General features: G+C 34.3%; 2 protein-coding genes across 12 annotated transcripts; both read right to left on the bottom strand.

Annotated features, from left to right (window-relative positions):
• On the bottom strand, window positions 1-17,221 carry LOC124408099 (protein O-mannosyl-transferase 2). 8 transcript variants are annotated; one of them, XM_046884782.1, is made up of 15 exons: window positions 16,976-17,221; window positions 16,450-16,533; window positions 16,289-16,373; window positions 13,604-13,708; window positions 13,409-13,517; window positions 12,545-12,813; window positions 9,078-9,184; window positions 8,677-8,869; window positions 7,703-7,906; window positions 6,589-6,740; window positions 6,408-6,496; window positions 6,167-6,315; window positions 2,244-2,262; window positions 1,462-1,873; window positions 1-287 (listed from the first exon to the last, which is right to left on the bottom strand). In XM_046884782.1, exons 1-15 carry the CDS (start codon window positions 17,080-17,082, stop codon window positions 164-166), a joined length of 2,208 nt encoding a protein of 735 aa, XP_046740738.1. In that variant the 5' UTR covers window positions 17,083-17,221; the 3' UTR covers window positions 1-163. The 8 variants fall into 8 exon arrangements, with proteins under 8 accessions (XP_046740738.1, XP_046740739.1, XP_046740740.1 ...); XM_046884783.1 differs by having other exon boundaries at window positions 1-269; XM_046884784.1 differs by lacking the exon at window positions 2,244-2,262 and having other exon boundaries at window positions 1,462-1,871.
• Window positions 17,222-24,397: 7,176 nt separating this feature from the next.
• On the bottom strand, window positions 24,398-26,742 carry LOC124407917 (N-alpha-acetyltransferase 80-like). 4 transcript variants are annotated; one of them, XM_046884526.1, is made up of 4 exons: window positions 26,652-26,742; window positions 26,093-26,206; window positions 25,167-25,297; window positions 24,398-24,815 (listed from the first exon to the last, which is right to left on the bottom strand). In XM_046884526.1, exons 1-4 carry the CDS (start codon window positions 26,660-26,662, stop codon window positions 24,487-24,489), a joined length of 585 nt encoding a protein of 194 aa, XP_046740482.1. In that variant the 5' UTR covers window positions 26,663-26,742; the 3' UTR covers window positions 24,398-24,486. The 4 variants fall into 4 exon arrangements, 3 of the variants coding, with proteins under 3 accessions (XP_046740482.1, XP_046740484.1, XP_046740483.1); XM_046884528.1 differs by having other exon boundaries at window positions 26,647-26,736; XM_046884527.1 differs by having other exon boundaries at window positions 26,494-26,735.
• Window positions 26,743-27,529: the final 787 nt, after the last annotated feature.

Raw genomic sequence — 27,529 nt, 5'->3', positions numbered from 1 at the left:
CATTTCTTCAACATATAATACGTACATATCAACACAATAAAATATATAGTATCAAAATTGCGTACATAAAAAATATAATTTACTTGACACTGTAAATATCAGCCTTTACGAGACCTTGACTATGTAATAAGTCAGGTTGTTATGTGAAGACTTATAGTATGAACTAAAACTCCCAGGATTCCATCCAGCGGAGTGGATATAATGGACTTTCAGGATGCGAGGCTGATGGTCCGTCCATGCCGTAGGCCAATGGAGAAAACAGGTAAAAGCTGACAAAGAATAGAAAATTAACCATGATTTACCAAACGTGTGAATGCTCTGTATCAACAGAAGCCTAAGCATGAAAACATGCTTCTTAAATTCGATATATTCTAGGCAAATTAATTAATACCAGGTTTTGCATCCAATGTGTTAACCACTTTATAAAGTAGCTGAAAACTTACAATAATTGTGACATTTATTCAGGACTAGTTTTACGATCCACTTATGCTGCAACTATTTTCAACAACTTAATCTGGTGATTAGTTTGCAACCGAACAAGAAATACTTGTAAACTTTTCACTTGTTTGTGGAAAATTTTTAAACTCAGGTAATCGATCAATTCTTTCCAAATTATATAATTTAGTTTACTTCATAAAAAAATAATATTCCCGAATAAACAGTTTTATTCAAATCCACTTGTTGCAATCAAAATATAATCATTACAAATAACAATGACATATTTTTCTTTATAATAGACTGTACGTACTTACATAAGTACATTACCAATGTGTGTGTGCATGCTTTTGTATACACATAGTTTCAACATCAATCCTTGCTCAAGTAAGAATAACTTTGGTGCAAATCACACATTCCCAAATCGATGTGGATGCTGACCAATTCAAGGCTACCGGTGCCATCTGCTACCATCTATTGAACCTGCATTGCAGACGAATCCGGCGGCTTTGAATCGGTCACAATCTACTTCGGTTTGTGTACATGCATGCCGAGAGCTGATTGATTTTTTATACTTCTGTTAGAACGTACAGTTTCATAAGTTGTAAGTCATTGTTTTTTTGTACTAATGGTATTATACGAATCACAGTTGTTGACTGTAAAATAAAGTGAAAATTTATTATTTCAGATCCATTTTTCAAGACACCAAAAAGTAAAGCTATTCAAAAATTCACTGAAAATCGGTAGTGACTAGCAGCTATCCTTAACAGTATGAGATTTCTTTGAATCATTTAGTAAGCCATATTTTCAGTTGTTAAGACGCAGTCACTTGCAAGTTTCTACCCAATACATTATAGATATCAAGTTGGAAATTAACAGAACTCAGTCAATCGTATGAGATTTGGATCAAGCCAGTATCAAATTAAATTATTTTAGTAAATTTTCAACAATTTAATTGTAAGTGATTGAATTTGATTATACCTATACGTTCGATATTTTGAAGAATGGTTAAGGAGTCTTACGTACCTATATACAGTTCCAGATAATACTAGCCCCACTATAAAATGATAAATAGTATCCCCAATCATGCCTGGAACGAACGTGGGTATAGTTTCCAGAATGTAGTTTAATGTTATTCCGGTCAGCATGGAGCTGAACAGTAAAGCAGGGAAGTAATGATGGAAGTAGAGTATACGTCCCATTGCCCAAAATGGAACATAATGTAAGAGCCATCCTATAAACATCCACATGCCAGCCTTGAGTATTCTCCTTCTTCGATTTAAAATATCAGGATCCTGCAGATATCCTCGCTGTTCTTGCACAGAGGCGAATAGATATACGAGAGAGAAGAGAATTAAAAATGCTATGTTTCCCCACCATATAATGGGATTTCCGAGTAGATAAATGCGATTTTTACTCCCAGAAAAGAATTGACCCTGCAAAAAATGAAAAAGAGGAATTGAGTATTACCGGCAGTTCAATCGTTTTTTACTGAATATATAAGATCAAGTGGCCTGATAACAGTAAAGGATGTGGCCTTATTAATTGTAGGAATGTGGAAGAGATTATAGTCATCGAATTCAAGATAATGAAAAATAACAATTTGTAACTCTTTGACTGTATTTACAGTATTTTACTTCAACGCCATTGGGTGCTGACTACTACTATTTAAAATTGACTTGACAATTCTTTATAAAGTTTCCCATACTCTTAGAATATTTGAATTTTTTTTAATTGTTCACAATTTTAATCAATGCAATCTGGAACATCACAGTTGAGAAAAAATGAAATTCACGCAAAACTTATGTTTTTCTCTGTAGCGTGTGCCTAAATTTGAAAAACCTTTTTCAAATAGTCAAACTAAGAGCTTTACGAGAAATAATCCTAAAATTTTAGTGTTTATATAAGATACTAGGGACTTCGCACCTCACTTTTGATCGTTTGTTAATTCTACTGGGAGATGATAGCAGCAGATAAAACTTACTTCATGCTACTTGAAAAAGTGAACATCATGCGCCTTAAAAAGGCTTACTTATCGTTAATTTATTAACCAACATCTTTTACAAGACATGTACATTAAAATTTTTGCATAAAATTCATCAAAAAGAGGTAAAAATTTGGAGATTCTGTTTTAGTTGGTTTGACCATTGATTTAGGAGATACTAACTGTTTTGAACGGAGGGGCTCCATCGACCAAAGCAACTGCATTAAGCTGATTAATAATAGGTCGCAGATAGCGATCGATTTAACCTGAGTGTATTTTTGTAGTCCCAAAAACATGTTATGGAGTTCGAAGCGTCAAAAAAATATTTGAACCCCGGAGATTTTCTATATTAGACACAAAGCAAGATATCAAAAATTTAAAACAATCGTTTGTTTGGAGTAATGAACTGAACGTGCACCCTGAATTTCAGCCAAAACAATAGAACGATTAACTTTGATTTATGACTGTGTAATATAGTTATTTTCTTGAAAATTATTAGACATCAAAATGAATTCGGTATAACACATTCAAAAAAATTTCTGTTTACTGGAGAGGTTCCAAAATTCGAAATTATTCTCACAATATTTTATGTGATAATGTGCTAATTTGAATATCTTGGGATCCAATTATCGGAAGAACTTTTACAAAACCGATTGGAAACAAAAAAGATTAACTTTCAAAACTGTGACACATGAAATTTTTAACAACTTAGATCTTGTAAGGAATCACCGAATTAATTTTCGTACTTCGATTTTCGAATGGAAGGGCGACACAAAGGGTATACCTGGTTAAGAGGGGCCAAATGACCCTGTTTCAGGATTTTCAATTTCTCTTTGCAGAAATGTTTCTTAGGTCAGAAAAACATGTACCCAGCGGTTCATGATTCGATAACCCTCTCCACCCCCTCCGGGGGTGAAAAATGATACTTTATACATTCGATTTTTCACCTCAAGACTCAATTGATAGATCCTTATGAACAAAATTATGGATGTCCATGACCAAAACGCAAGATATCATTTCCACTGTAAATATTTATTCGCAAGGAATATTCAGAGTTATGGATAACAACCTAAAACAACTTTTTTCAGATATTTGTTCAAAACAGTGACCGCTAATTGCCATTAGTAACTATTACGTAATGATATGCAGTTACGAACGATTCATATAAGAATCTTTCAATCCCATATATTATTATCATAAGTATCATCAGAATTATAGTTTATTCAGGATATCTGACTTTGACTTGTTGATGAACAAAAAAAAAAAAATTAAAAAATATTTACGACTTAGTACATTTCATGTACACTGAAATACATTTCATCAACTCAATGCTCTCATATACAGGGTGACGAGGCTAAATATTATGTATAGTAAAATTTAAAAGGTAAATCTCAATATTCCATAGCTATTCGGATAACTTTTACTCAGAGCTTGGTCAAAGTAGTGAAAGAAGGGTAAAAATCTTCATTTTCGACGGGGTGCACAACTCACAGAAAACTAAAGTAATTTTTGGAAGTAATATATACCTGAAGCAATGAAATGATGAAAAAAATATTTTACGACCATAAGAGGTCTTGTGATAATGGGTATCCAAATTTTTTTTCATAAGCATCTGTCAATTGAGTTTTGAGATAAAAAATCGAATGCATAAAATATGATTTTTCACCCCCGGAGGACATGGAGGGGGTTATTAAGTTATAAGCCACTTTAGGGCACGTTTTTCTGACCTACTAAGCATTTCTGAAAGGGTCTTTTAAAAATGCCGAAACAGGGGCATTTGGCTCCTCTTAACCAGGGATACCTTTTATGTAAATGAACGTTAATAGAATATTAGTAATGAAAGAAGCGGCTAGATAAACATTTACCTCAGAAATGCCTTTTTAGAGAACCGTGATAAAAAAGTTAACCTGGATGGCTTTTGGTGACTTACAAGTAGGTGTAACACTAAGCTGCCTTATTGGTAACACAGTGCATTCTATATCTCAACACTTATACGTGTCACAAGTTCCCGTGAAAAGAAATGTGTATGCAAAGATAAGCTTATTGGTGGGAATAATTTATGATACTTTAGATAAAATATAATACTCTACTATTTGACACTTTAACCTTTAGAGGACGGGAAAACCAGTATACGGGGGCGACACATGATCAACACTTTACCTATGATAGCTTTAACATATTAGTACCTTTTTTATGCATTTTCTGAAGGAGACCAAAAATCCCAAATCCCCGTCCTCTAAAGGTTAAGGAGGTGCTCATTTTAATCAATCCAGTCAAAAATATCTGGAATACCAAAAGTGTGAGAGAAAAATGTTTTTTACAAAAGTTGTAAAACAGGAACAGTACATTCTTTTCATCGGCATCTGAAAAGGCATCAAATTCTGCAACAAGAAGCCCCGACATACTCACCACTTAAACTCAACTGGTGATGAGATACGAGCTGGTCAAGTTACTAAGGAGGTTGCCTATCGTGCTTAGTTCATGAGTTTTGCACGTTTAGCAGGATTTACAGGGGCCACGACCTGAAGATTGCCGCTTGGCCCCCTTTAACCATTTTTTTTCGAAATATTTATATTTATTTTTTTCAAATTTTATCTTCAATATTCTAAATTGATAAAAAAATTTTATTCACATTCTCAAGTTTTCAGTTAAAATTTCTAGTATTTCAAAGTTTCAACTATTTTTAAAAGGATGTTTCTTTATTTTATAAGAAACTTGAAGAATAAAATGCTATTTTCAAACCGTATTTGCGATGACAAATTAGGGATATATCAACACATGTCGTGCTATTCCGAGGGCAGTACTAGTGTTCACAATCGAACAATTTCAAATTAGAACTCAACGGTGCATTGAACTGCGCGAAAATGTTTTCGAACATCTATTAAAGTGATTTATAACCCTACGTAATTTTCTATCGGAGTAATGGTTCAGAAATAACATTTTATTTCGAAAGTTTCTGAAAAGTTAAACAAAACGTCCTTTAAAAAATAGTTGGAATAAGAAAATTTTACGTAAATAAAACTTCAAACTGTAGGATCAAAAAAATTAATTTTAATAATCAACTAATCCAGAAAATTCAATTGAATGTAAAACTGAACAAAAATATAAATATTTACAAAAAAAAAGTCGAAGGTGGCAGCATTCCGTAGCAACTTAACTGGCTCGTATCTCATCATCAGTCGAGTTGTGGTAAGTACTTTCTGATGCAAAATTTGATGCCCTTTCAGATGCTGATGGAAAAAATATACTGTTTCATTTAAAAAAACCAAGTTGACCTTTATCCAACCTTCGTGGATTCACTTGCGAGAAATCTGACACACTCATCTCTTTTCTCCCTTTGAACCTTACAACTTTTGTCTGAAACATTTTGTACTCACACTTTTAGTTGTCGAGACATTTGACTAGATTGATCAAAGTGAGACACCCTGAACATTTTCACATATCGCAGTCCACGTATCTCAAATACAAAAAAGGCCTTAACAGCCCCATTCTATACGCAATACCAAACAAAAACGCAATGATAAATTCGTACAGTTCATGCCATTTTTTTTTTTTTTTGCGTCGAATAAAAATGTATTGAAGTCTTTTATTCAGAATTGCGTAAAGAATCAGGCTGTGAGCTTTTATTCGCGTTAGAAATACGTGGAATTATATTTGAAAATATATATGTCAACATCGAAATCGACCAGGGCATCCCCTTAACAATCACATGTATGCTGTTGTAGAACACTACTGGTACATTCTCACCCTATAGTTTATAGGCCATTGCCATGGTCTTGAGGTAACTTCTCCCTCCTTTGGCTTCAAATCCGAATTACCTTGCAACATAACTGCATGTGATTCCAGAAATCTTTCCAGAAAACCAGGTGCGTATACTTGAAAACTGACATTTGGCACTGTTAAAAGTGAAGAAAAACTCCGTTGTATTTACAGATATCAAATCCAGTACTATAATTTTCTGTATCTACAATTGACATCTTTGACTTACATTTGGCAAAAATATTATCCTCTATATTCCACAAAGAGTTTCTATCTCGCATGTTCGGATTGCAAGAAACTTCCTGTTGACTATATGCCCTGTGAAAAAAGGTTACAAACTTGATGAATACGTATTTGCAAATATCTATAAAAAATTTTATTTTTAGTTGGCAAAGGTGGTCAAAGCTTACCATTTAGGTAATGTTTTTCCACTGCTCGTAAGCGCGCAGTGATGAAGGTAATGTACGAATTTCAGCTTGCTTGTTACTGTTTGTACAATATCATCTTCTTTCCCATTTACGATCAACACTTTCCAAACATCATTTGCATCTCCAGTGCCATTCTAAAAAATGCGCGTTGCTGGTTGACTATTTTTGGGTAAATAATGATATTTGGCGTTTAAATAAAAATTGCGAAGTCCAGAAAATGAAAACTTTCATGAATTCTGACATATGTGTATTCATAGAAAATGAACTTGAGTTTCAAACTGTATGCACACTGTCAATTCATCGAGAGGGTGTATACGAGAACCATTTAAAAAAATCCCGCGTTTTTCCCAAATTTCCTGGTGAGAATTTTTTTTTCCCCGGGTACCTTGACATACATAAAACCTTGACAAAAAAATAGATTTGAAAAATTATAAAACTAACGGTAAAAGGTCATAAGTACTGGCGGTTACATCGTATCATCTTCGAATTTGTGAGAAAAGATCTCGTGAACTATCGGAGGAAGGTCGTATCCACCAAAATCTGTTTTTTCGTGCAAATGCTCGAAAAACTTCTGAAACGCAAAGATCCATCGATATGTAAGAAAATTCCGTTTATCCTGAAAAAAAAAATTATATACATACGACCTTTTACCACCAAAATCGCCTTTTTGGCGCATACGACCTTATACCACTAGATACGCGAAATGTGAATTATGCACTAACTGTGCAAAACCAGAAAATTCACGTGTTTTTCCCGTTTTCCCCAGTGCGTATATCACTGATCACTCTGATCAATTATGCACAGTAAAAACCAATGAGATTTAATAAGTAATACGTATGCATCATGTGGCTAAAGTTTCATATTTCATGGGAAATAATAAGAGCTTTTATCCATGACACGATCTTGGAAAACAAAATAAGTGACAATCAAGAAATTATTTCTCAAAAATTCTTTTTCAATTGCTTGAATCAAACATGTAAAATTCCATAAGGATTATGGAAAAGCTGAAAGTACAGTGGCCTTGAGACAGAAAAATGCCAGGTCGAAATTCATTGTACAGGTATAAACAAATGTGACACAGTATATTTTTTCGTACCTCTCCATATCCAGTGACCTGGTAATGTTTTTTTGAAATGGGGGCTACTTCTTTGTGTGAGTGTAAATTTCGGCGAGTCACTACATGCTCCAGTCGGATTAAGTCACCGTGTTTTACTAGTACACTATCGGGCGGTACGACATTCGTATCAAATTTCTTCAGCAACCAACGATTATTGTCGTCTTTGTGCGAATACGTAGTTATCTGAAAAATGAAAATGTAATATTAACGAAAATAGAGCAGAATTACAAGTGTATTTACAAGAAATTGGAAAAACAGTTTTTTTCGCGATATTTAGGATGTCCATGAGAAGGATGGAAGAGTCTGACGGTTTGTCTGTCTGGTCAATGACCCGATAATGGCTAGTTTAAAGATCTGAAACTGATAGGACTTGGCAACCAAGTCCTGTGAAATGAAACAAAATTCTGAAAATTTTTTCAATGAATAAGCTCCAAATACATATTCCTTCATTTAGAAAAAGTACTAATGAGGATAAAGTTTAGGTTTCTCGGTAAAACACTGAAAGTCGGTTCATTTCCGGTGGAACCGGAAGTTGGAACTAAATAAGACATGGCGTTTTCTTATGCCCACATTTAATTGTACAACCCAGTTAATTTCAGATTTTTTTGTCAAATCGTTTCAGAGATAATCGCGTGAGTGTGTTGGACAGGCCGACAAACCAACAGATCGACATCTCTATAAACTTGTTCTTCGGATGCTAGAGGTCTGAAAACGTTAAGAGTCGTTGAAATGAGAAAAAGTAATTTTCGAGCGAAACCAAAACCTTCCTTACATCACTAAAGGTGATGAAAAGTAAAAAAAATAACAGCGCCATAACTATAAAATAGTTCAAAAGTGAATTGATGTGACGAATGAGTTTTGTATAATGAAATCATGATTTCACATCTAAAATTATTAAAGATGAAAAACGAAAATTTTTTATTACTCGTTGAAAGATCATTATGCATACATACCTGTTGTTGACGAGCTCCTATTCCTTCTGGATATAAATGCCAATGTGAATGCAAATAACCTCCTCCGGTGCGATGGTTTTTAAGTGTTATGATAGCACCGTATGCCAAATGGCGAGGCATTGTTGCATTGTGCAAAGAATTTCCTTCCAGCTGTGACTGAAATCCTGAACTGTAGAAACCATCTCCATTGCCACTACAGTAACATTGGAGTAAAATAGTATCAAGATCATGAAGCCATTCTATCTTTGACGTAAAGAAATATCATGTGGGTGAGTGAAAATAATGTCGGGGAAATAAACCATTACTATTTCGTGTAAGTAATATTAAATAGTATAACATCAGTTTTTAATATAGGTATCGCTAGTTGAAAATCATGATGTTATTAATTATGATAGCCTCACCTTTTATTTAAAACAACCAGGTGGATGTAAAAAAACACCATATATGCAATTATTGGTAATACTATGAGACAAAGAATTCTAGCCAACAGATGTTCAACTGCATTCATCTGAAAAAAAAACCGATAAACAGATTTTAAGGGCATTTAATGTATATGTGGACAATATTCGATATTAGTCGAGCGAACATTTCAAATAGGTAACTATCATACTGAAAGAACGAAATTTCTACTGGACTATTTCTATTTAGTCGTGTGCAATATGTTTACGTGCAAAGTGGTCAAGAGTGAATTGAAATAAGACAAATCAGGCATGTCCCTACTAATTATTCAGGTCGAAACTTCACTACTTTCATATGCAAACCAACAATGAAATTAATACAGAATTGGGAAAAGTACACTAGTGTGCATAAAAATACAAATGTACATTTCTCTCGAAAATATTTGCCATTGAAGATGTGTCGATGTCAATGTTCCAAAATGTTAGCATAATTTAGAATAATTCGTAATTGATGGAAATAATAATTACAATTTAGGATGTAAGATAAAGGATTGGCAAGGCAAGGCACAGGGCAAAGGCAAGAGTAGAGTAAGGTAGGATAAGGTAGGATGTAAGGATAGGATAAGGACTAGGGTAAGGAATTATGTAAACAGATGGTGTAAAATGAGGGAGAGACGGAAGTTGCTTGTAACCCCAAGGGGAATCAATAAATACTACTACTAATAATTACAGTTTCAACTCCTTATTTGGTACTTTCGTCTGGAGATTGAAACTGATATCTCATTATTGCGTTTTCTCGTAGATGATGAAAATTAGCAAGAGAAACTCTGTGACAATCTGTCTAGTTATAATGCTATTTTACAGCTGAAAGTACATACCAACCAGTCCGTTAATTATCGTTTAACGATTAGGTCCGAAAAATTCAATTTCTCTAGAATTTTGATATTTTATTGGGTATACTAACGTATGGTAATTCTCCACTTCTATGAAGGTGAAGCTGGCAGCCAGAGTTAGCAGCCAAATATGTCAAAAGTTTTAGAAATAGAAAAATGCAATTCAGTTTTATCCTCATAATTCTATAAATGTATTGAGGGTTCAAGGTATTTCACAAAATTTAGATTTTCGGATTTCGGTACCTTATTCGAATAAACATCAGAACGTTTGGTTGCTAATTCTGGCTGCTAGCTTCAGCTTCGTTCCACTTCTTAGACCTTTGAGCCACCGTTCACGAGAAACATGTTGGTCAGTCATATCACTTTTACGAATCACGAATGTTTCTTTGAACTTCTTAGACTTCTTAATGACGGAATAAATATTTGATCGAATATGTTTTTTTTTTGCAAAAAAATGCTTTTTTTCAAATATCAAATCCATTTTCAGATAAATCATCAGGAATAGTGAAAAAATACGTAGTTTTTTTGTTGTGGATAAATTTTTTTGGGTTTCACAAACAGAAAAATTGTTCTGAACATTGCATTAGAAAGCTGAAAATTAGTTTGGCATACATCTCTACTGTAATTTTGGATTTCTGTATTCGTCACATAAATTGTCAAGTATGCGACTGAACAGCACAGGTACTGTGCAAACTTTTTTGGCCAAACTGCCGGTTATGTATTTTTATTTTACGTGCGAAATGGAAGACATTGAAAAGTACATCTGGAAGTTTTTTGAATAAAATGAATCTAGGGTCACACTCAAATTGTGATTACAGAAGAAAAAAAAATTAATCGATTTTTTGTGCCACAAAGTATTATTACCGTTACGTATTACCACTTTTTTGTTATTGCGTGATGGAATGGAAGCGTTGAAAATAGCATGGAAGCATTGTAACCTGAATTGGTCCGATTCAAAGGGTTCTTGGATCAATTCGCCGATTCGATACAGTGTTTGAGATCGATCTGAAAAATCGATTATTCTACGCTAAACCTACCTACTATATTATGTTGATAATAAATGACTCATACCAAATTTTAGCCTTCTATCTTCATTGTGCTCAGAGTTATCGCGACAAAGCGATGTTCAGTTTTTTTTATTACACTAATATTTTCTCTTCAAAAATTATTTTAAGAAATTGCAGATCCAATAAACATCTAAGCACATGTTGAGGATTTTTTTCAGATCTTTCGGTAGTAAGCTCTACTTTCCAAACATTCTTGAACATTCAGGTTGCTGATTTCCAGTGAATTTTAGAGAGTGACCATCTCGCTTTTTTTACAGTAGAAACATCTAGTTTTTTTCAAATTTCACAATGGAACAGAGGGAGTTGCTTTTGATGGGACGGAAAAATAACTGTATTGGATATCTTATTCGTCTCTCTGCGCGTAGCTAAGTATTCATTGTGACACATTCACACTGCTGCCGCCGAAGCAAGGCAGGCTTCGGTGTTTATTTGGGAAATAACATACCGAAATTAAAGATATTTTCTAGTCATTAACATAAGATAGTGTAAAGACTTGAAAACGGAAGTAGCTGCTGGCGACATGCAGTACACTAGTTAAACTTGTAAAGAACACATTATATTATAGAGTTACATGGCTAAAAACTTCGAAATTAACATTCAATTGGGAAAGTTCTCTGAAACTAATTACACATTTCGGTTTTTCGTGTTACTTCTGTACGTGGAAAAAATTATCTTGAGGTCATGCTTATAAATCAGCAAAATATAACGGTTTACAATTTTTTTTAACAATGACACACCTCAGGCAAAAATTCAGAAAAATTATGGAGGATCACCCAAAAATAGATGTTCATACTATAAAAAAAAAAACAAGGTGGTCACTCTCTAAAATCCACCGGAAACCAGCAATCCAGGTGTTCAAGAATATTTAGAAAGTAGAGCTTGCTACCAAAAAAACTTAATCCGAGGAAAATTGAATTATAAGGTTAAAATTTTAGATGAGTTAGTCATTTGCCAACAGAATAATGTAGGTAACTTGCAGAATCCATTTCGAGTGGGGGCCTTTTTGGCATGCTTACCCAGCTATAGCCAGCTTTAGGGTCCTCACAGAAAAATTCTCAAGTTCTTTAATAGAATAATTAAAATAATTGTACAGGGTGTGATATTCGAAAAGATCAAAGTTTTTTGCAATAACAATACATTCGGTCAAATTCTTTTTACGATGACAAGTCCCAGAAATCCAAATAAAATTCTACATTCGCAAAAGTGATAAAAGGGATAAACGTATTCCTCGTGAACGGTAAGGCCTGAAGGTCCAAGCATGGTAGAATTTCCGTATCCCAATACCGCGAATAAATCAAAATTTCAACGAAATCTCATTTTTGGACTCTGATTGTTGATAGATAATTTCCAGACTCGCCCATATAGATTTCATTTATGAGATTACAATTTTGTCATCTTTTTTTATCAAGTTTCATGTCATGTCTTCTTTCATGACCTCTTGGTGAACAACAGTATACATACATTGCGTTGGTAAATTTATGTGACCTTATTTATAGAAAGCATAACTCACGACAGGCTTCGAAAGGTCGCCAAGTTCTCTCCACAATTCATGCAACGTGTAGAGTCCAACCAACAGGACAATAAAGAGGCCAACAAATTTAACACTTATGGTACATGCAAGTGCCATGCCAGTAAATGACATCCAACCCCACCAGGAGAATGTAAATGGTTGATGCTGCAATGAGCCGATGCGAGCCATTCCCCATAATGCACACATCATGAAACACAGTAAAATTGGATCCAGAAGAATGTATTGATTCAACGTAAGTAGACCAACATCTGAAAAAAATAGAATATTACACACAATTTAAAATAAGTCTAGTTTCCAAGTATTTATAACATACAATAAAAGTGAAATAGAAGTGTTTCTCTATAAAAAAGATAGTTATACGTAATCAAATTTCTATCAATTACTTTTTTTCAATCAACCAAGAATTACCAAAGTTGTCAGTGAAAATTTGCCTCAATTATGAATGACAAGAGTGAATACTGATATTATTTACCGTTGAGGACGATACCTCAAATATGTTTCAGTCATAGAAATTAGACTGATAAAACAAGATTTTCATTTGACTAAACAATAATTCACCACTTACAAATCTAAGACTTATGCAGTTCTTATAATTCGAAAAGTTTGAACATCTCTTTTCATTCCTAGTAATTTAAAATTAGATACGTGCTAGTTGATAATTACTTTGGTAATTCTTGCAAGTATAGTGATACATTCAATGTTGTACAAATGTATCAAGTATATTATTATAATTGATAAATTGAATCAATTATCATATTATATGCCTATGCCTCAGAGTAAATATGACTGCACAAAAAAATTACACACATGCTTAAAAACCATGATAAATCTGTCAAACCATACCGCATAGAATAAAAGTAGCAGCATAAACAGATGAAGGCAAAGACTGCGTCAATTCCCAAACAGTAAGGAATGCTAATGGGACGATAGTTGCACCCAACATCGTGCAGAACTGTAAATGCAGGTTTTTAATGACATCCAGTAATAAATTCAATAGAAATTAGTTTAATTATATCATCATTAATCTATGTTACTTACTACTCTCATTCCTACATATTTTGTATCTTCATACTTGTCTCCAGGTTTCTCAAATGGAAATGAACCATTGTAGCCAGTTAGATATCCGGATAAACCAATAAGCATCTGGAAACCATCAATGTCAATTAAGACTAACATAATATGAAAAAAGGAAAATGAAAAGTATTGATAAAAATGACTTTAAATGCTGCGAATAAATGAAATATTTTTTGAATTAGACTGTGTTTTAAGATTTAGCAGATTACAACAATTATAGGTTTGATCAGTTTCGGAAATCAGGGTATGGTGAAATTTTTCCCTTTTAAAAAAAGACACGTCACATTGAATCTTTAAATATAACTGGCTTGAAGTCGCTTTTCTATGAATATGATTGATTGAATTTGTCTCAGTTTGAAATATTAAATATCGAATTTGATCAACAAGAGCGTTTCTTTACTGTTTGATAATACCTAATAGATATTTACATACATATAAATGATCACGTTTGACAAAATTAAAATTAATCTTAGAAGAAATGTTTTCAACCATGAGCAGTTATACGTAGCATTTTCAAAAGTATGGGGTTGGGATGCGTTACGAGTTTATTTGGGGGCTCAATGTGAGAATGATGCTGGTAAAAATCTCATATACAGAGAATTATATGCAAAATTAGATCTTATTGCACTTCATCTAAGATCATATAATAAAAGAGAAGGTAATAAACTGGAATGGATAAAAACAAAAACTTGAATTTCTAAATTCAAAATGCAGAAAAAAAAAATTATAAGTAACATATTTTTCAGGAAGATTTGAACCTATTCTCAGAAAGGTTAAGGATCATTAATTCTGTCGAAAATCAATTGAGTTGAAAAGATAATATTTTACAAACAATCACCTGTGATTACGTCAAATAAGGTTTGAGAATAGGAATATAGAAATAGTTTGTGCGAATTGATTATAAATTTGTTACTATATTTCAACCTGTATTCCATGCACGTTATTGCTGGCATATTAAAATTTAAAACAGAAAACTAAAAACTACCCGAATAGCTTAAATATGGACCTGAAAGAATTGCAGTGTTGTGGTAGTAATTTTAACTATTGCCAAAAAAAAAAATCTTGAATCATATTTGCATACAATCTCAATCTAAAAATTAATTGTAAAAGGGTTTATGTAATACGGTATAACCTTGATTAAAAGGATGCTAGTCAATCTTTACCCACTAGATTAAATGTGACACTTATTTTGACTAATATCAGCTCGTACAAATCACTGATTTGAAAGTAAGACAGTACCAATCTCCATTCAATGCGGAATAAAATTATCCAAACACTTTTTTTTTATATGAGAATAACCCCATAAAATGTATTTCTGGAATGAGTTAAATTTGAATTACAGAAAAATATTTCTTGGCATTACTTTTGTGCAAGAAGTTTTCTTTGTGACATTTATTTTACACATATATTGCATGTCGACTGACACTGACTGCATTATTTTCACATCAGTGACGTGCAGCAACTGATGATCATCAAAATAAATGACATTTTAGATGTTTGGTAAAGACTGACTACAGCATCCGCATAACCAGTAGAAACGGAATGGGAAGAGTCCCGAATGAGTAAAATCCACAGTTAATCCGAATATTATATGTATGTTTGTGCAAACTGAAATACCGAGTGAAATACAACTGATAATGGACTCTGCAACTATCCATAACAGTATCACATGAAACACATTATTATTTGCGAATTTGCATCTTCAATAAATTTTCAGAAGTAAAAACAGAAACAAAATATTTCATGACAAGCCCGGTTAATCGAGATTTTACTGCAGCATCATTAGTGAAAAGTATTTACTAGCCAGATTATAAGTATTATTCATACACATGTTGTTAACAAACCAGTGAAACTAGATTCTCTGCAGATACGTCGTGCTTGCTTTTTGTAGGTACAATACCACAGTTATTGCTACATTTACTGGTTTTTTATTGTTAATACGGGGTTCTTGCTTATCAAAATTTTACCTATATATTCTTTTGCAGCATATTTACTATAACGCAGTGCGTGCAAAAATATTGATCCAGTAACCCTCTTGGAAAAGTTTGATAGCACATAAAAGATTATGATAAAACATGATAGAATGAGATTTAAAAACACAATAAACTTATTATCTTGTGTCATGTGTTGGTTTCTTTCTGTTTCTTTTTTACGTCTTAACTGTAACGCAGTTTCAATTCAATCCAATCTGTGGTGCATAATTTTTCCTATATCCATTCGTAGTTTATTCGTTCTTATGAATTTTATACATCCAGGTAAACTTGTTATAATTTAGACGAAAACAACACATTAAAACAAACCATAGACTTATATTCTTAATAATGGAAAAATTAATTTGGATTTATTTTCATGCCATGCATTCAGTTGTCTTATAAAATTCGGATCTGTGAATCATCAAGACAAGTTTGTGTCAATAAGTTTTCATTGGTTTTGATTTAGCCTTGTGTCAGCGATGTGTTTTTATTACTATGCTATCAGCCATCTATCATGATATCGTTCTTGGTCATATTTGACCTGTTTTACGAGTATCCACAAATTCTAATCAAAATCAGGGAATCAGTTTCACATTTCTACTTGACGATCCAATAGTTTGCATTATAACATTTTTAGCTACCTACTACACAATGTAAGACAGAAGTTTATTCATACTTTCCCTAGTGGTGGATGGACATCAAAGAAGAAAGTCCGGTTTATGTACCAACTGCCCATTTTACCGAAATGAGTTTCATCCCAGCTAAAAAATAAATGGTTACAACCTTGCGTATGAAGTACAGGGATTGATGTTTGAAGTTTTCTGGGTCTTAACTTACCATACATGATCAGGCTCTGTTACTTTGTAAAATCGAGTAGTAACAGTTGCAATCAAAAGCAATATAAAAACCAGCCACCAGGTACTGAAACATCAAAACCATCGCATACAAATCATGAATCATGATGTAAAAAGAAAGCAAAATGATAAAAGGTAATCTAAGTTTAATTTCTGCATCAGTCGAAAATATATGTAAACACTTTCAAAGCCAAATTTAGAGTTAATAATGTTAACGTAATAGAACGTCGAAAAAGATCATTACGTTTAAATTTTAGAATGACTTGAGAGGAGTAAATTGCTTGCAAAATACAATTAAATTTTACTGTATTATAGTTTGCTCAATTTCGAACAATCATGTCATGAAATAACGATGTCTCACAAAAATGTATAATTACATTAACATTATCAACTGCAACCATATTTCAATAAAGGGTTTGAAATAATTTTTAAATGAATGACACTTGGTAATGTGCAGCAATAGACTTATCGTTTTCAGTGATGATTTGAATAATTAACATTGTACTTACAGGGGTTTGTCTTCGACCTTCTTCATGATGTTGGTTTCACCTGTTTGTTCGAAATTTGGCGCTATTTTAGCATTTTTCACAGATTCGTTTCTCGTCTCTCCAACCATCGCCGAGCTCAATCAGTGTATGGAATGCGTGGATAGTGATGAAAATTCTACAAGAGTATGTCGCGAATCATACACAACAAGCCCTGAAATCACGTATCATCTACGATTCGGTTCACTATATTTTTGCTGTTCAGTATGAGTAACTGCATGCCAGAAAGTAATACTCCGATATATACATGTGATTATGAAAAGAACTGAATAAAAACAACAGAATAAATTCTAACATTAGTTGTGCATGCACTTACATATGTTACCACGCAAAGCTAACTATAACTGATATTACCAGTGTCAACATCTAAAAAAGAATCACTTCTATCGCTTTCAAGCTATCTGCATCCCGTTATTTACACTAATCCACGGCATTGACGGAAGAACTTAGGGAGGGCAAATTTCCACGACCTGATGTTAACGGGTAAGTGGGCCTTACTGGGCCCCAGTAGGATGCCTAGTAGTGACGGGTTAACTCGATGTCCCAAAACGGGTTAACTTGAGTTGCGGCTTAAGGTGCATATAAAGACCCGTTGTACACCTCGAAAACGCGGGGATGCAAAACTCCTGTACCGCTCAAGCGATCAGAGTGAAACTTGGGCAGTTAATGCCTTATTTTGGCAAAAAGTGGAGCGTCTTTTTAATTTTTCAAAATTTTGAAAAAAAATTTACAGATTAGTTACCACCCACAGAAATTGACCAAATTTTCACAGTTACACTGAATTGATCGAACTATCCGGTATGATGCCACTCGGCGGTGATGAAACACACATTTTGAGCCCAGTCCCATGAGATTTGATGGTGAAATGACGAAATGGCATCTGATCTGGTTTTCGACCACGAAGTATACCGAAATCTCATTTTGGCAACATTTGTTACCGACAGTATGCGCATGCCGGTAATGTATGCGTGAAAGGTCGGTAACAAATGTCGCCAAAATGAGATTTCGGTGTACTTCGTAATCGAAAACCAGATCAGCTGCCATTTCGTCAATTCACCATCAAAATCTCATGGGACTGGGCTCAAAATGTGTGTTTCATCACCGCCGAGTGGCATCATACCGGATAGTTCGATCAATTCAGTGTAACTGTGAAAATTTGGTCAATTTCTGTGGGTGGTAACTAATCTGTAAATTTTTTTTCAAAATTTTGAAAAATTAAAAAGACGCTCCACTTTTTGCCAAAATAAGGCATTAACTGCCCAAGTTTCACTCTGATCGCTTGAGCGGTACAGGAGTTTTGCATCCCCGCGTTTTCGAGGTGTACAACGGGTCTTTATATGCACCTTAACGGCATGTAGCAGTCGTACCTTTACCGATCGAGCAAACTCATTCTTTTTCTTTCTATAATTAATGAACAAACAAACTGAAAGGATTGAAATTTGGACCGCCCATAGCTTTTTCTGCGCGGAATCGAGAAAGGTTACTCATATCCCGGAAATCGTCAAAATAAATAGTGATTTTTTGACACGTGTTACTGTTCCCACGCTGAGGTACTTTCCACCAATCGGGGAAAAATAAGGAGTAAAATGAGCCATCGTGAGACTGTTTTCATGCAATATTGAGGCCAGGCAACGTTGACTGAGGATATGTAAAGACTTTTATAACCCTGGGTTATTTTTCGTAACAGTTCGGCGGTCCTGGGTGGGCCCGGGGGTATTAGCAGTTTCACGTATTATCGACCAAGTAACTGACCAGGCCGGTAAAAGAAAGAAAAAATAATGTCGGTCTTATTCCTATACACAGTCACATACCAATGATTGTTACACCTTGAAAATTCGTACTAACATCGACATACATAAATTAAAAAAAAATTGAAATAAATTCTCGTTATTGTATCATATTTTTTCGATATAAAGAGTAAGTAGGTCAATTAATATATGCTTGACAAAAAAAGTTGTAGCCAAGTTGCCTACCTGTAGCCGACGAATAAAATATTATCGTCGCTTGGTAAGAAAAATAGCCCCATCTGGCAATCCTGGAGCGGGGTAGCGTTCGCCAGATAAATAATTCCTGGCACCCTTACTAGTTGAACTAGACGCTGAAATTTTTTACCAATTTTTTCTCATTTTCTTGAAACCGATCCGCAGGGTGTAGAGCCGGTTCAAATCTAAAAATGACCTTTTAAGGGACTACTCTATTAAGTATACCAAACAATGCTACATACTTTGCTTTTTGTACTGTGAAGCTGAAAGCCCTCTTAAAATCAAGTGTGTACTAAATACATCAATCGACCTTTAACGTCGCAGGCCCTGTAAAATAAGAATTGATTATTCCGAAAATTGCTTACCAACATCTCGATCGTATGAGTTGTAATTTAAAAATATGAGAGTCATAAAATCATGTGCAAGTTATGGGGTGTTTTGAGCTATATCTATCTATCATCTAGAACAGTAGTTCCCAAAGTGGTCCAGGTGGACCCCCAGGGGTCCACGGGAGACTCGGCGGGGGTCTACGTTGGCGTGACAAAAAAATGGGGGTTCACAATTCGTAAGCGGGGGTCCACGAAAATTTATCTACTTTCGATAGTGAAGAACTAAAATGTTCGCTTGACTTCACCTATCAATGTAGGCAGATAATATTTTAACGGCATGTAGCAGTCCTCCCTTTACCGACCAAGCAAACTTATTTTTTTTCTTTCTATAATTAATAATCAAACAAACATAAAGTGTTGAAATTTGGACGGCGCATAACTCTTTCGCAGCGGAATCGAGGAAGGTTACTCATTTCCCGGAAATCGTCAAGAAAAATTATAGTTTTTTGACACGTGTTACTATTTCCATAACTCCCGCATTTCAGGGACCAAAAAAAAACGCATAGTTCAGGTACCTTCTGTCATTCGCGGAAAAATAAGGAGTAAAATGAGCCATCATGAGACTGTTTTCATGCAGTACTGAGGCCAGGCAATGAAAACCAGTAAATAAAATAAATTCGTATGCAAAAGATGCTCTCGCCATCAACTGGGCGCACGGCCGGTATGGCCGAGCGTTCCTTGATTAGAATATCGCGAGATCGCGAGAGCATCTTTTATTTACGAAATCATTGTTTTTACTAGCTCTCATCGCCTGGCCTTAGAATTGCATGAAAACCCCTGCATATTCTTCACATTTTTTGCCGAGTTTTGGGAATATTGTAAAAATGTAGCTACAGGGGGTCCACCGTAACCAGCTAAATTTTGAAAGTGGTCTATGAGAAAAAAAAAGTCTAGGAACCTCTGATCTAGAATGATCATGAAGATCTGTACTTTCACTCCATTTTATCTTTGTCCCATTTCCAGTCGTGTAGAGTAATCACCTTTGGGATAGTAGTCCTTCCCACAGCACATCATTTTCGAGCTGTTACTGTACACATTCTGGACTCCCTCAAAGTTGTCTCACTGTATTTACTTCGAACGATATTTTGCATTTTCAACTCAGTGTTTTCTTGGAGTCCTTGCTGAATTCATTTTGTGCCTTTGGAACTTCCAGGCTGTGTTGAAAGCCGTCAAGTGAATAAGCTGCAATTTTCAATCATGTTCTGTTTATACCTGGCACAGCAGAGTCTTCTGAAGATCAAGGTACATCATCTAGAAAATTAAAAACACGTCTTCATTACACTTCCGAGGACGCACAGCTTGTTACGCGCTTTAGTCTACTGTTACATAGCGCATAACATTTTTTGTTCATAACATATAACATATGCAAATAAACTTTGATCTAAGCTTTTTTATGTTTTATACTTGAATTCATATCATAATTGGGATAATTAAAAAAATCGCATGTATTTGAAATCCGGTAATCGTATTGTTTTCCATTTATATTTTATGAATATAAATAACCAAATAAACATTTGTAAAGTAGTATTCCGAATCAAGGCAAAGAAAATATTGTGCCTGTTTTGATCAATCTAGGATTGTGTGATGGGATCATTGAACCAATTACGCAACTTAGTTGGCAGGCCGAGAATTTGCTGTACAATGTCACCAGTAACACTGTCAAAAGCTACAATGCTATTGTCAGCAAATTCTTCGGAGGAAAACATATTTGTTTCGAAAGGAGAAATTCTTGCAATGCTCGATGCACTAGGGCAGTTGTGCACTTCAACACACAAGTCATATTCAAAGTGGAGTGCTGCAATGGAAAAGAATCCGACTACCGGATTTCCAGTGCAAGCGATTTTTTTAACTATCATAATTATAATATGAATTCAAGTATAAAACATAAAAAAAGCTTAGATTACAGTTTATTCGCATATATTATATGGTATAAGTAAAAAATGTTATGCGCTACGTAACATTACAGTATATGTATAGCATGTAATAGCCATGCTTCCTCATCTGCAGCTTATTCACTTGACGGCTTTCAATATAGCCTGGAAGTTCGCAAGGCACAAAATGAATTCGACATGGGTTCCAAGAAAGCACTGAGTTGAAAAAATGCAAAAAATTGTACGAAGTGAATACAGTGAGACAACTTTGAGTGCGTCCTGAATGTAACAGCTCGAAAATGGTGTGGTGTCGGAGGACTACAACCCCGAAGGTGATATTTTGCACGTATGGCAACAGTACAAAGATTATATCAAGGGAGTATATCAGTATACAAATGGTTATGATCATTCTGGATGATAGGTAGATATACCTTACATATACCACATAAGTTGCCATGTCATTTTCTCAAATTACAACTCATAGGAGATATTGGAAAGCAATTTTCGAAATAATCGTTTCTTATTTGGCAGGACCTCCGACGTTGAAAGTTGATTGATGGGTTGGGTACACGTTTGATTTTCAAAGGGGCATCAGCTTGACAGTACAAAAAGCAAAGCATGTAGCATTGTTTATTATGATTATTAGTGGTCCTTGTAAAGGTGATTTGTGAATTTGAACCGGTTCTCCATCCTCCAGATCGTTTCAAAGAAAATAAGAAAAATAGGTAAAAAATTTCAGCGTTCTAGTTCAACTAGAAAGGGTACCTTTGAGCATAAATTCATTTTGAGTTTAGAATTGGGCAGAAACCACCAATAATCACTGATCATGAAAAATCGTTGTGAAAATTGAAATATTACATCAGCTATTTGTGTTTCCATTGTAACGGGGAAATAAAGAAAATATCGTAGCTTTGTACGTTGACACTCCTGAAAAAATCCAAACTTTCGCAGTAAAATTCTTTGAATATTGAAGATAAAAAAAGTAACAAATCGTTTGTAATTTAATTGCAAATAAAGCGGTTATTATTCCCAATTCGCACTCATTAGTCATTACTTGACAACGGTAGTAAGATTTATTTATAATCATAAGTCATGAAAAAGATAGTGATCTTTGAAGATAATGTAGTGGAATGAAAAAATTTACAAGTAATCATTCAGTTCATTTATAGTAATTAGTATACTTCGATATAAACATAAATGCGTACTTCAGTTCTATTTCAAAATATTAATTGATCTATTAGCTAATCCGATTCTTTTCACAGACCAGTGTAAGACTACGTTATTACGTCAAATAATAACCTATGCCTGTCTAAGCAAATATTACTATGAATGACGAATAAGTTTATCATTGACTTATTCTTGTGTGTTAATCGCACTGTTAGATGTGAAGTAGTTTTGTGTTCCAGAATACACTACAGACATAAAATCAAAACACTACGCCTCATTACAACTGAATGGGTTTTGCTACCAAAGAAATGTTTTTCTGCACATATTCTTGTTAAAAAAATTTTAGAAATTTCGGACCCCATAGTCATCACAAATGATTTTGCTCATATGTACGCTTCTGATGGAGGAAGTTCCTACATTGACCATCAGTCAACTCTGCTGTCAACTAACAGAGCCAGCAGCCACTATGGTTGCCTCGTAAGCGTCTGCTTAAAAATATTAATATTGCGGAAAAAATGATAATGACCAAAGTTGTAGAGAATGAAATTCGGTTCAAGTTTGGATATTAAAATTTTCAGTTTCAAGTTGAAAATAAAAGGAACATTCGAATAATGAGGGGTTTCACCTTTAGATTCAAGATGGCGACTGTACGAGGAAGGGTGGATTCCCGAAAATCTGGATTGAGACTACCAATGACCCCCCAACGTTTCTCGAATGAAGTTTTCTATATTAAATTAATGCAATTTCAGCGGCTTTTTCAGTTTATCCTGACTGGAGTAGTTATACACCCAATGAAGATGCACAAGTTGCGGCTTTTTCTCAAAGCATTAAGTATTTGGCACTTTCCACTTACTCACTTATTCTACGAGTGCTCTGATTATCGTTAAATTATACGAAAACACCTTGCTGCTACCTGCCGAATAGTTGCTTAAAACGCAAAACAATTAACAAGTACTACAAAAAGACATCGACCCAAAATATCGGAATTGTGTGTGTACCATACACAATGCGGAATTACTGGATTGGTCATCATAATCACGAGATCCTGATTTGACTGAAAATGTCTGGTCATGGATGAAGTTCAAGGCTTGTGGAAAGAAAATGTGAATCGTCAGAAGCTAGTGCAAAAAATATTATTAAAGTGAAGATCGTTGACTCAATATTCCACTGTAAAATTAGTAAAAAGTATGACTTGCAGATGCTAGGCAATCATTGATATAGCAGGGTACTGGAAAAGTTATTATCAATAAAGCATCAAAGTACTAGTCAAGAAGTATGTATCTATACCTTGTTTCAACTCGTTAAAAAAAATGTAGGCCCCTTGTGCTCAAAGTTAGCGTGTGAAATGTCGATTTCTGAGAGTAGTATGAACATTTCCACACACGGTGTGCAAAATGTTGAAGGTGCGTGTAAACTGCAAGCCCATCACTTTCCACGTATGCGCAAAAGTTCACTTTCACTCAAAAATTGACACTATAGACACGAACCTTACTCATAGAGGTCAAAAAATGTTGCTCACATGTTCACGCCTTTGTTGCATAAACTATTATTATACCGTTTTGTTAGTCAAACTCTATTCTAACAGGCTAATTGTAAGTACGACATAAATGACTGAAGAAGTTGTAACAAAAGTCAAGTTTTTCCATCACACACATCAAATGGTAATTATTGTATTCAGAGATTGTATTCAGAGAATGTAACTTCAATGAAAAAAATTGAAATTTAAAAGTGATTCTCTATCTTTGTGTTCTTATTGTTATTGTAAATACAACGTTACTATTATCCTGTGATTGGAATTATTATTAAGTTGATGTATAAAGAGCAACAGTGATAGATCGCATTTGCTAAACATAATGGCTCATTGTCAGTGAGGTACACTATGTCTATATGACCAAATAATACTAACGAATTCCAGATCAACTAAGTTACATAAAATATAATGTTATAGGTATATTGTTATGATGTTCATTCATTAAATAAAAATATCTCAAAAATATATTTCTTTTACAAGGAATACAGACAGTATTAATAATAATAAGCGTCGGTATTATAACAATTATCATAATTCACATATTTTTTACCATGTATGTTTTCGCGGTTGAAAATGGAAACCCAGAATTTCGTATAATAGGCATAGGAGGCGGAGATGGACCGTTTGATCTTAAGTCCTTTTGTACTTGCTTTGGAATAGGAGGCAATCCATTACCAGTAATATATGAGTTTCCATATAAGCTTACTGGGTCGCAAATCTTGTATCCAATTTTTTTGTAGAAGTACTCTTGTCCCTTTGTTGATAGAAAAACGTTGATAATACCTCGCTTTGCTACATATTCCTCTGCACCTTGCATCAGCATAGTTCCAAGTCCGCGTGCTCTGTATCTTTGGTCAATTATAACTGAAATCACACATTTTAATAAGCAATTTATGATTTTTTGGCATATGGTTGTGATTTATCAGATTTCGATTTCTTTCCAATTATTCATGACAGGAAAATATTAATTTGATTTGAAAAATTGAGAAATGTGAATTATTCTTCTATAAAATAACTGTTTTTGAAGCCTTTATGAACATGTAGGTATCAAAATCAATGGTAAAACGAAAGAAAGTTGTTAAACTCATACATGTCTACTTCTTTAAATCACAGAACTATGGTTTCTTGGTTATTTCTGAAGTAAATGAAACAAGGTGAATCTTTTATAATTAATTCTCATCTAATTATATTATTTTGATTACAAGATATATTCACCAGATTCTATAAAACAACTGTCCGACATATTCGGTACTAAGGATATTTTACAATGCCCTACGACATATGTATCATCCAAAAGCAGAAGACACGTAGGAAATTTATCACACGAAGAATTCAAGCTTCTCAACCTGTAAAAAAAATATGTAAATACTTTTAGAATTGGAGATGATATTAAGCAGATTCACCACTGAAACTTCCACATTACTAACTCAAACCTGGCTAAATTTTTTCACTGAATAGTTTTTCACGAGAACATACTTTGAATAACTCGAAATTCTGTTTCCATTCCATCGGCTTGTTCAAAATGATAATCTGAATGATATCTGAACCACTAGAGATATAAGAAATATATCGTATAGGTGATTGAGTTAACTTTTAGAAGTACACTTGCGATTCATTTTTTGGGGGGAAGATATTATTAAAATTTGTAACATAACTATCATGCTTACCTAGTGTCATAAGAATTACACAAAATGGCCTAAAACTGTCACTGAACACATCTGTTACACTTGTCTAACCTATATGCTTGTAAGCAGTGGAAAAGAAATATAAAAAATGAGTATGAAAACTCTTCTATCTTTCATCTGTGCTAAAAGATCAAAAAAATAGCACCCTTGTCTCAGATTGTTCCTCATAAACCACTAGGCATATTTTCTGCCTCAACTTTTTTGCAGCTGATTGCCTGAGAGCTGTAAAGACTTTATCTATGCAATGTGAATCTCATTCCTGCAAGGTTTCGACAAAATTAGTCATTCTGAAACCATTTATAACACAATAGAACAAAGGTTACTGATTATCCAAAAATACCAAACTCAAAATAACATTATCTTGTCCTGTAGTAATGAATAAACATTGTGGAAAAAAGTAACTCATTTATTCCTATTGCACTGCGAAAATTAAACAGAAAATTAATCTCAACGTACCGTGCAACTTCGCTTCTTGGCCATTCAGAATTTACTAATTTACAGCACTGAGGTGTGAGCTCTATTCTCTCATGTAGCGGTACCACTGTGTAGGATGTGCCTTTCATAATGTTCCTGAAATAATACTGATTATTTAACACACACGTTTCCATCAGTTATTTTTACTATTTCTACTGTAATTAATTGACTACAGAAGTATTAGGAACAATCGTATATTCAATTAAATACATTTTACTCAAGACGAAGTGACAACGCAGGTTCAAAAAATTGAGGTCAAAATTTTCAATATTTGATTTTGAAGTTTTAGAAAAACTCTAAATGTGATTGCCGAGCATTTTCATAAATGTGACGAGAGTAAAATATTCTATAATTAGAATCAGCTACAAAAGCGTACAAATTACCTTGACCAGATGATCGTTTTGTAGGAATGAGATAACGTGTAATAACCGTATGCAAGTTATGAATGTTATGAGTATTATGGCGGACTACGCAGCCCTTTGTAAAGAATGAATTGATCTTCTGACAGAAATTACATTTTTTTATTTTCATTTTACCCTACTTTCGCAACATTGCAGCTGACAGATATGTTCAAAGCATCTGTCAAATAATGTTGACACTCTCGTTCCAAGCTTGTTGCGATAGCCGACAGTCACCGGTGGCTCATAATAAAGATACGAATCTTCTTCTTCATTTACATACAGACTACATTTTACTACAGCTTAAGCTGCTTTTTCATGTGCAGCAAACAGCTTGATACCGCATGGGGAGATGTCCAACGCTCGCGTTTTAGGTGATCCCAAAGAGTAGGTGATCCCACCAGAGTGGCGCTGAAACGTAGCGGCGAATCGAAAAGTAGAATTTGGTGATCATCGCCTCGGTCGATGCTGCAGAGTTCTTTTAGGGCTAAACCAACATGATGATCATATATATGATCTTGGTGGATAATATAGATCGCACGTTCTCCGTTGTTTGCGTGTGTGCGTTTCTGGTAGGTGAGTTAGTAGCCACCGTCGGCCACGGGAACGTACCACACACATGTATGCTATATGCTCGGGCGCTTGGTTGAACTTTTCAGATTTTTCGATCACGGCGATCGAGGTGTCAAAAACCCAACTTCAAAAATTCATGACGTGCTCAAATTTTTTTTTTTTCAATCTGAAAAAAGTTCCAAATGCCATTTAGAGATAGAAGAATGATACAAAAAATCACGGACCAGATTTGAGAGGTCGAGGGTCTCACCCAGGTTAAATTGGCATGGAATGCCCCATATACAAGGAATCATGTGGTTCCCTGTAGAAAAAGACTCATTAATGCAGATAAAAGCCTAGCTAAATGCAAATATTGGAACTCATCCGCTTATGGGGAATCTATATGAATCTATGAGGTTCAATATGTGCATTTGGCCACGCTTTTATCCGCCTGAGTTGAAAAGAGGTG

This window comes from Diprion similis, chromosome 7 (genome assembly GCF_021155765.1).
Source record: "Diprion similis isolate iyDipSimi1 chromosome 7, iyDipSimi1.1, whole genome shotgun sequence".
NCBI lineage: Eukaryota > Metazoa > Arthropoda > Insecta > Hymenoptera > Diprionidae > Diprion > Diprion similis.
The sequence above is the reverse complement of the archived record's forward strand: the minus strand, read 5'-3'. Positions and strand labels throughout refer to the sequence as shown.

Coding starts and splice junctions, on each gene's coding strand:
- LOC124408099 (XM_046884782.1), bottom strand. CDS start 17,082: ATGGTTGGAGAGACGAGAAACGAATCTGTGAAAAATGCTAAAATAGCG. Junction 13,709..16,288: donor TCCATCCACCACTAGGGAAA/GTATGAATAAAC, acceptor GATGGTTTCCAG/ATGCTTATTGGTTTATCCGG. Junction 9,185..12,544: donor GCGACCTTTCGAAGCCTGTC/GTGAGTTATGCT, acceptor TTTTTTTTTCAG/ATGAATGCAGTTGAACATCT.
- LOC124407917 (XM_046884526.1), bottom strand. Junction 25,298..26,092: donor CCAAGAAGCGAAGTTGCACG/GTACGTTGAGAT, acceptor TTTTTTTTACAG/GTTGAGAAGCTTGAATTCTT. Junction 24,816..25,166: donor CAGTTGTTTTATAGAATCTG/GTGAATATATCT, acceptor GTGTGATTTCAG/TTATAATTGACCAAAGATAC.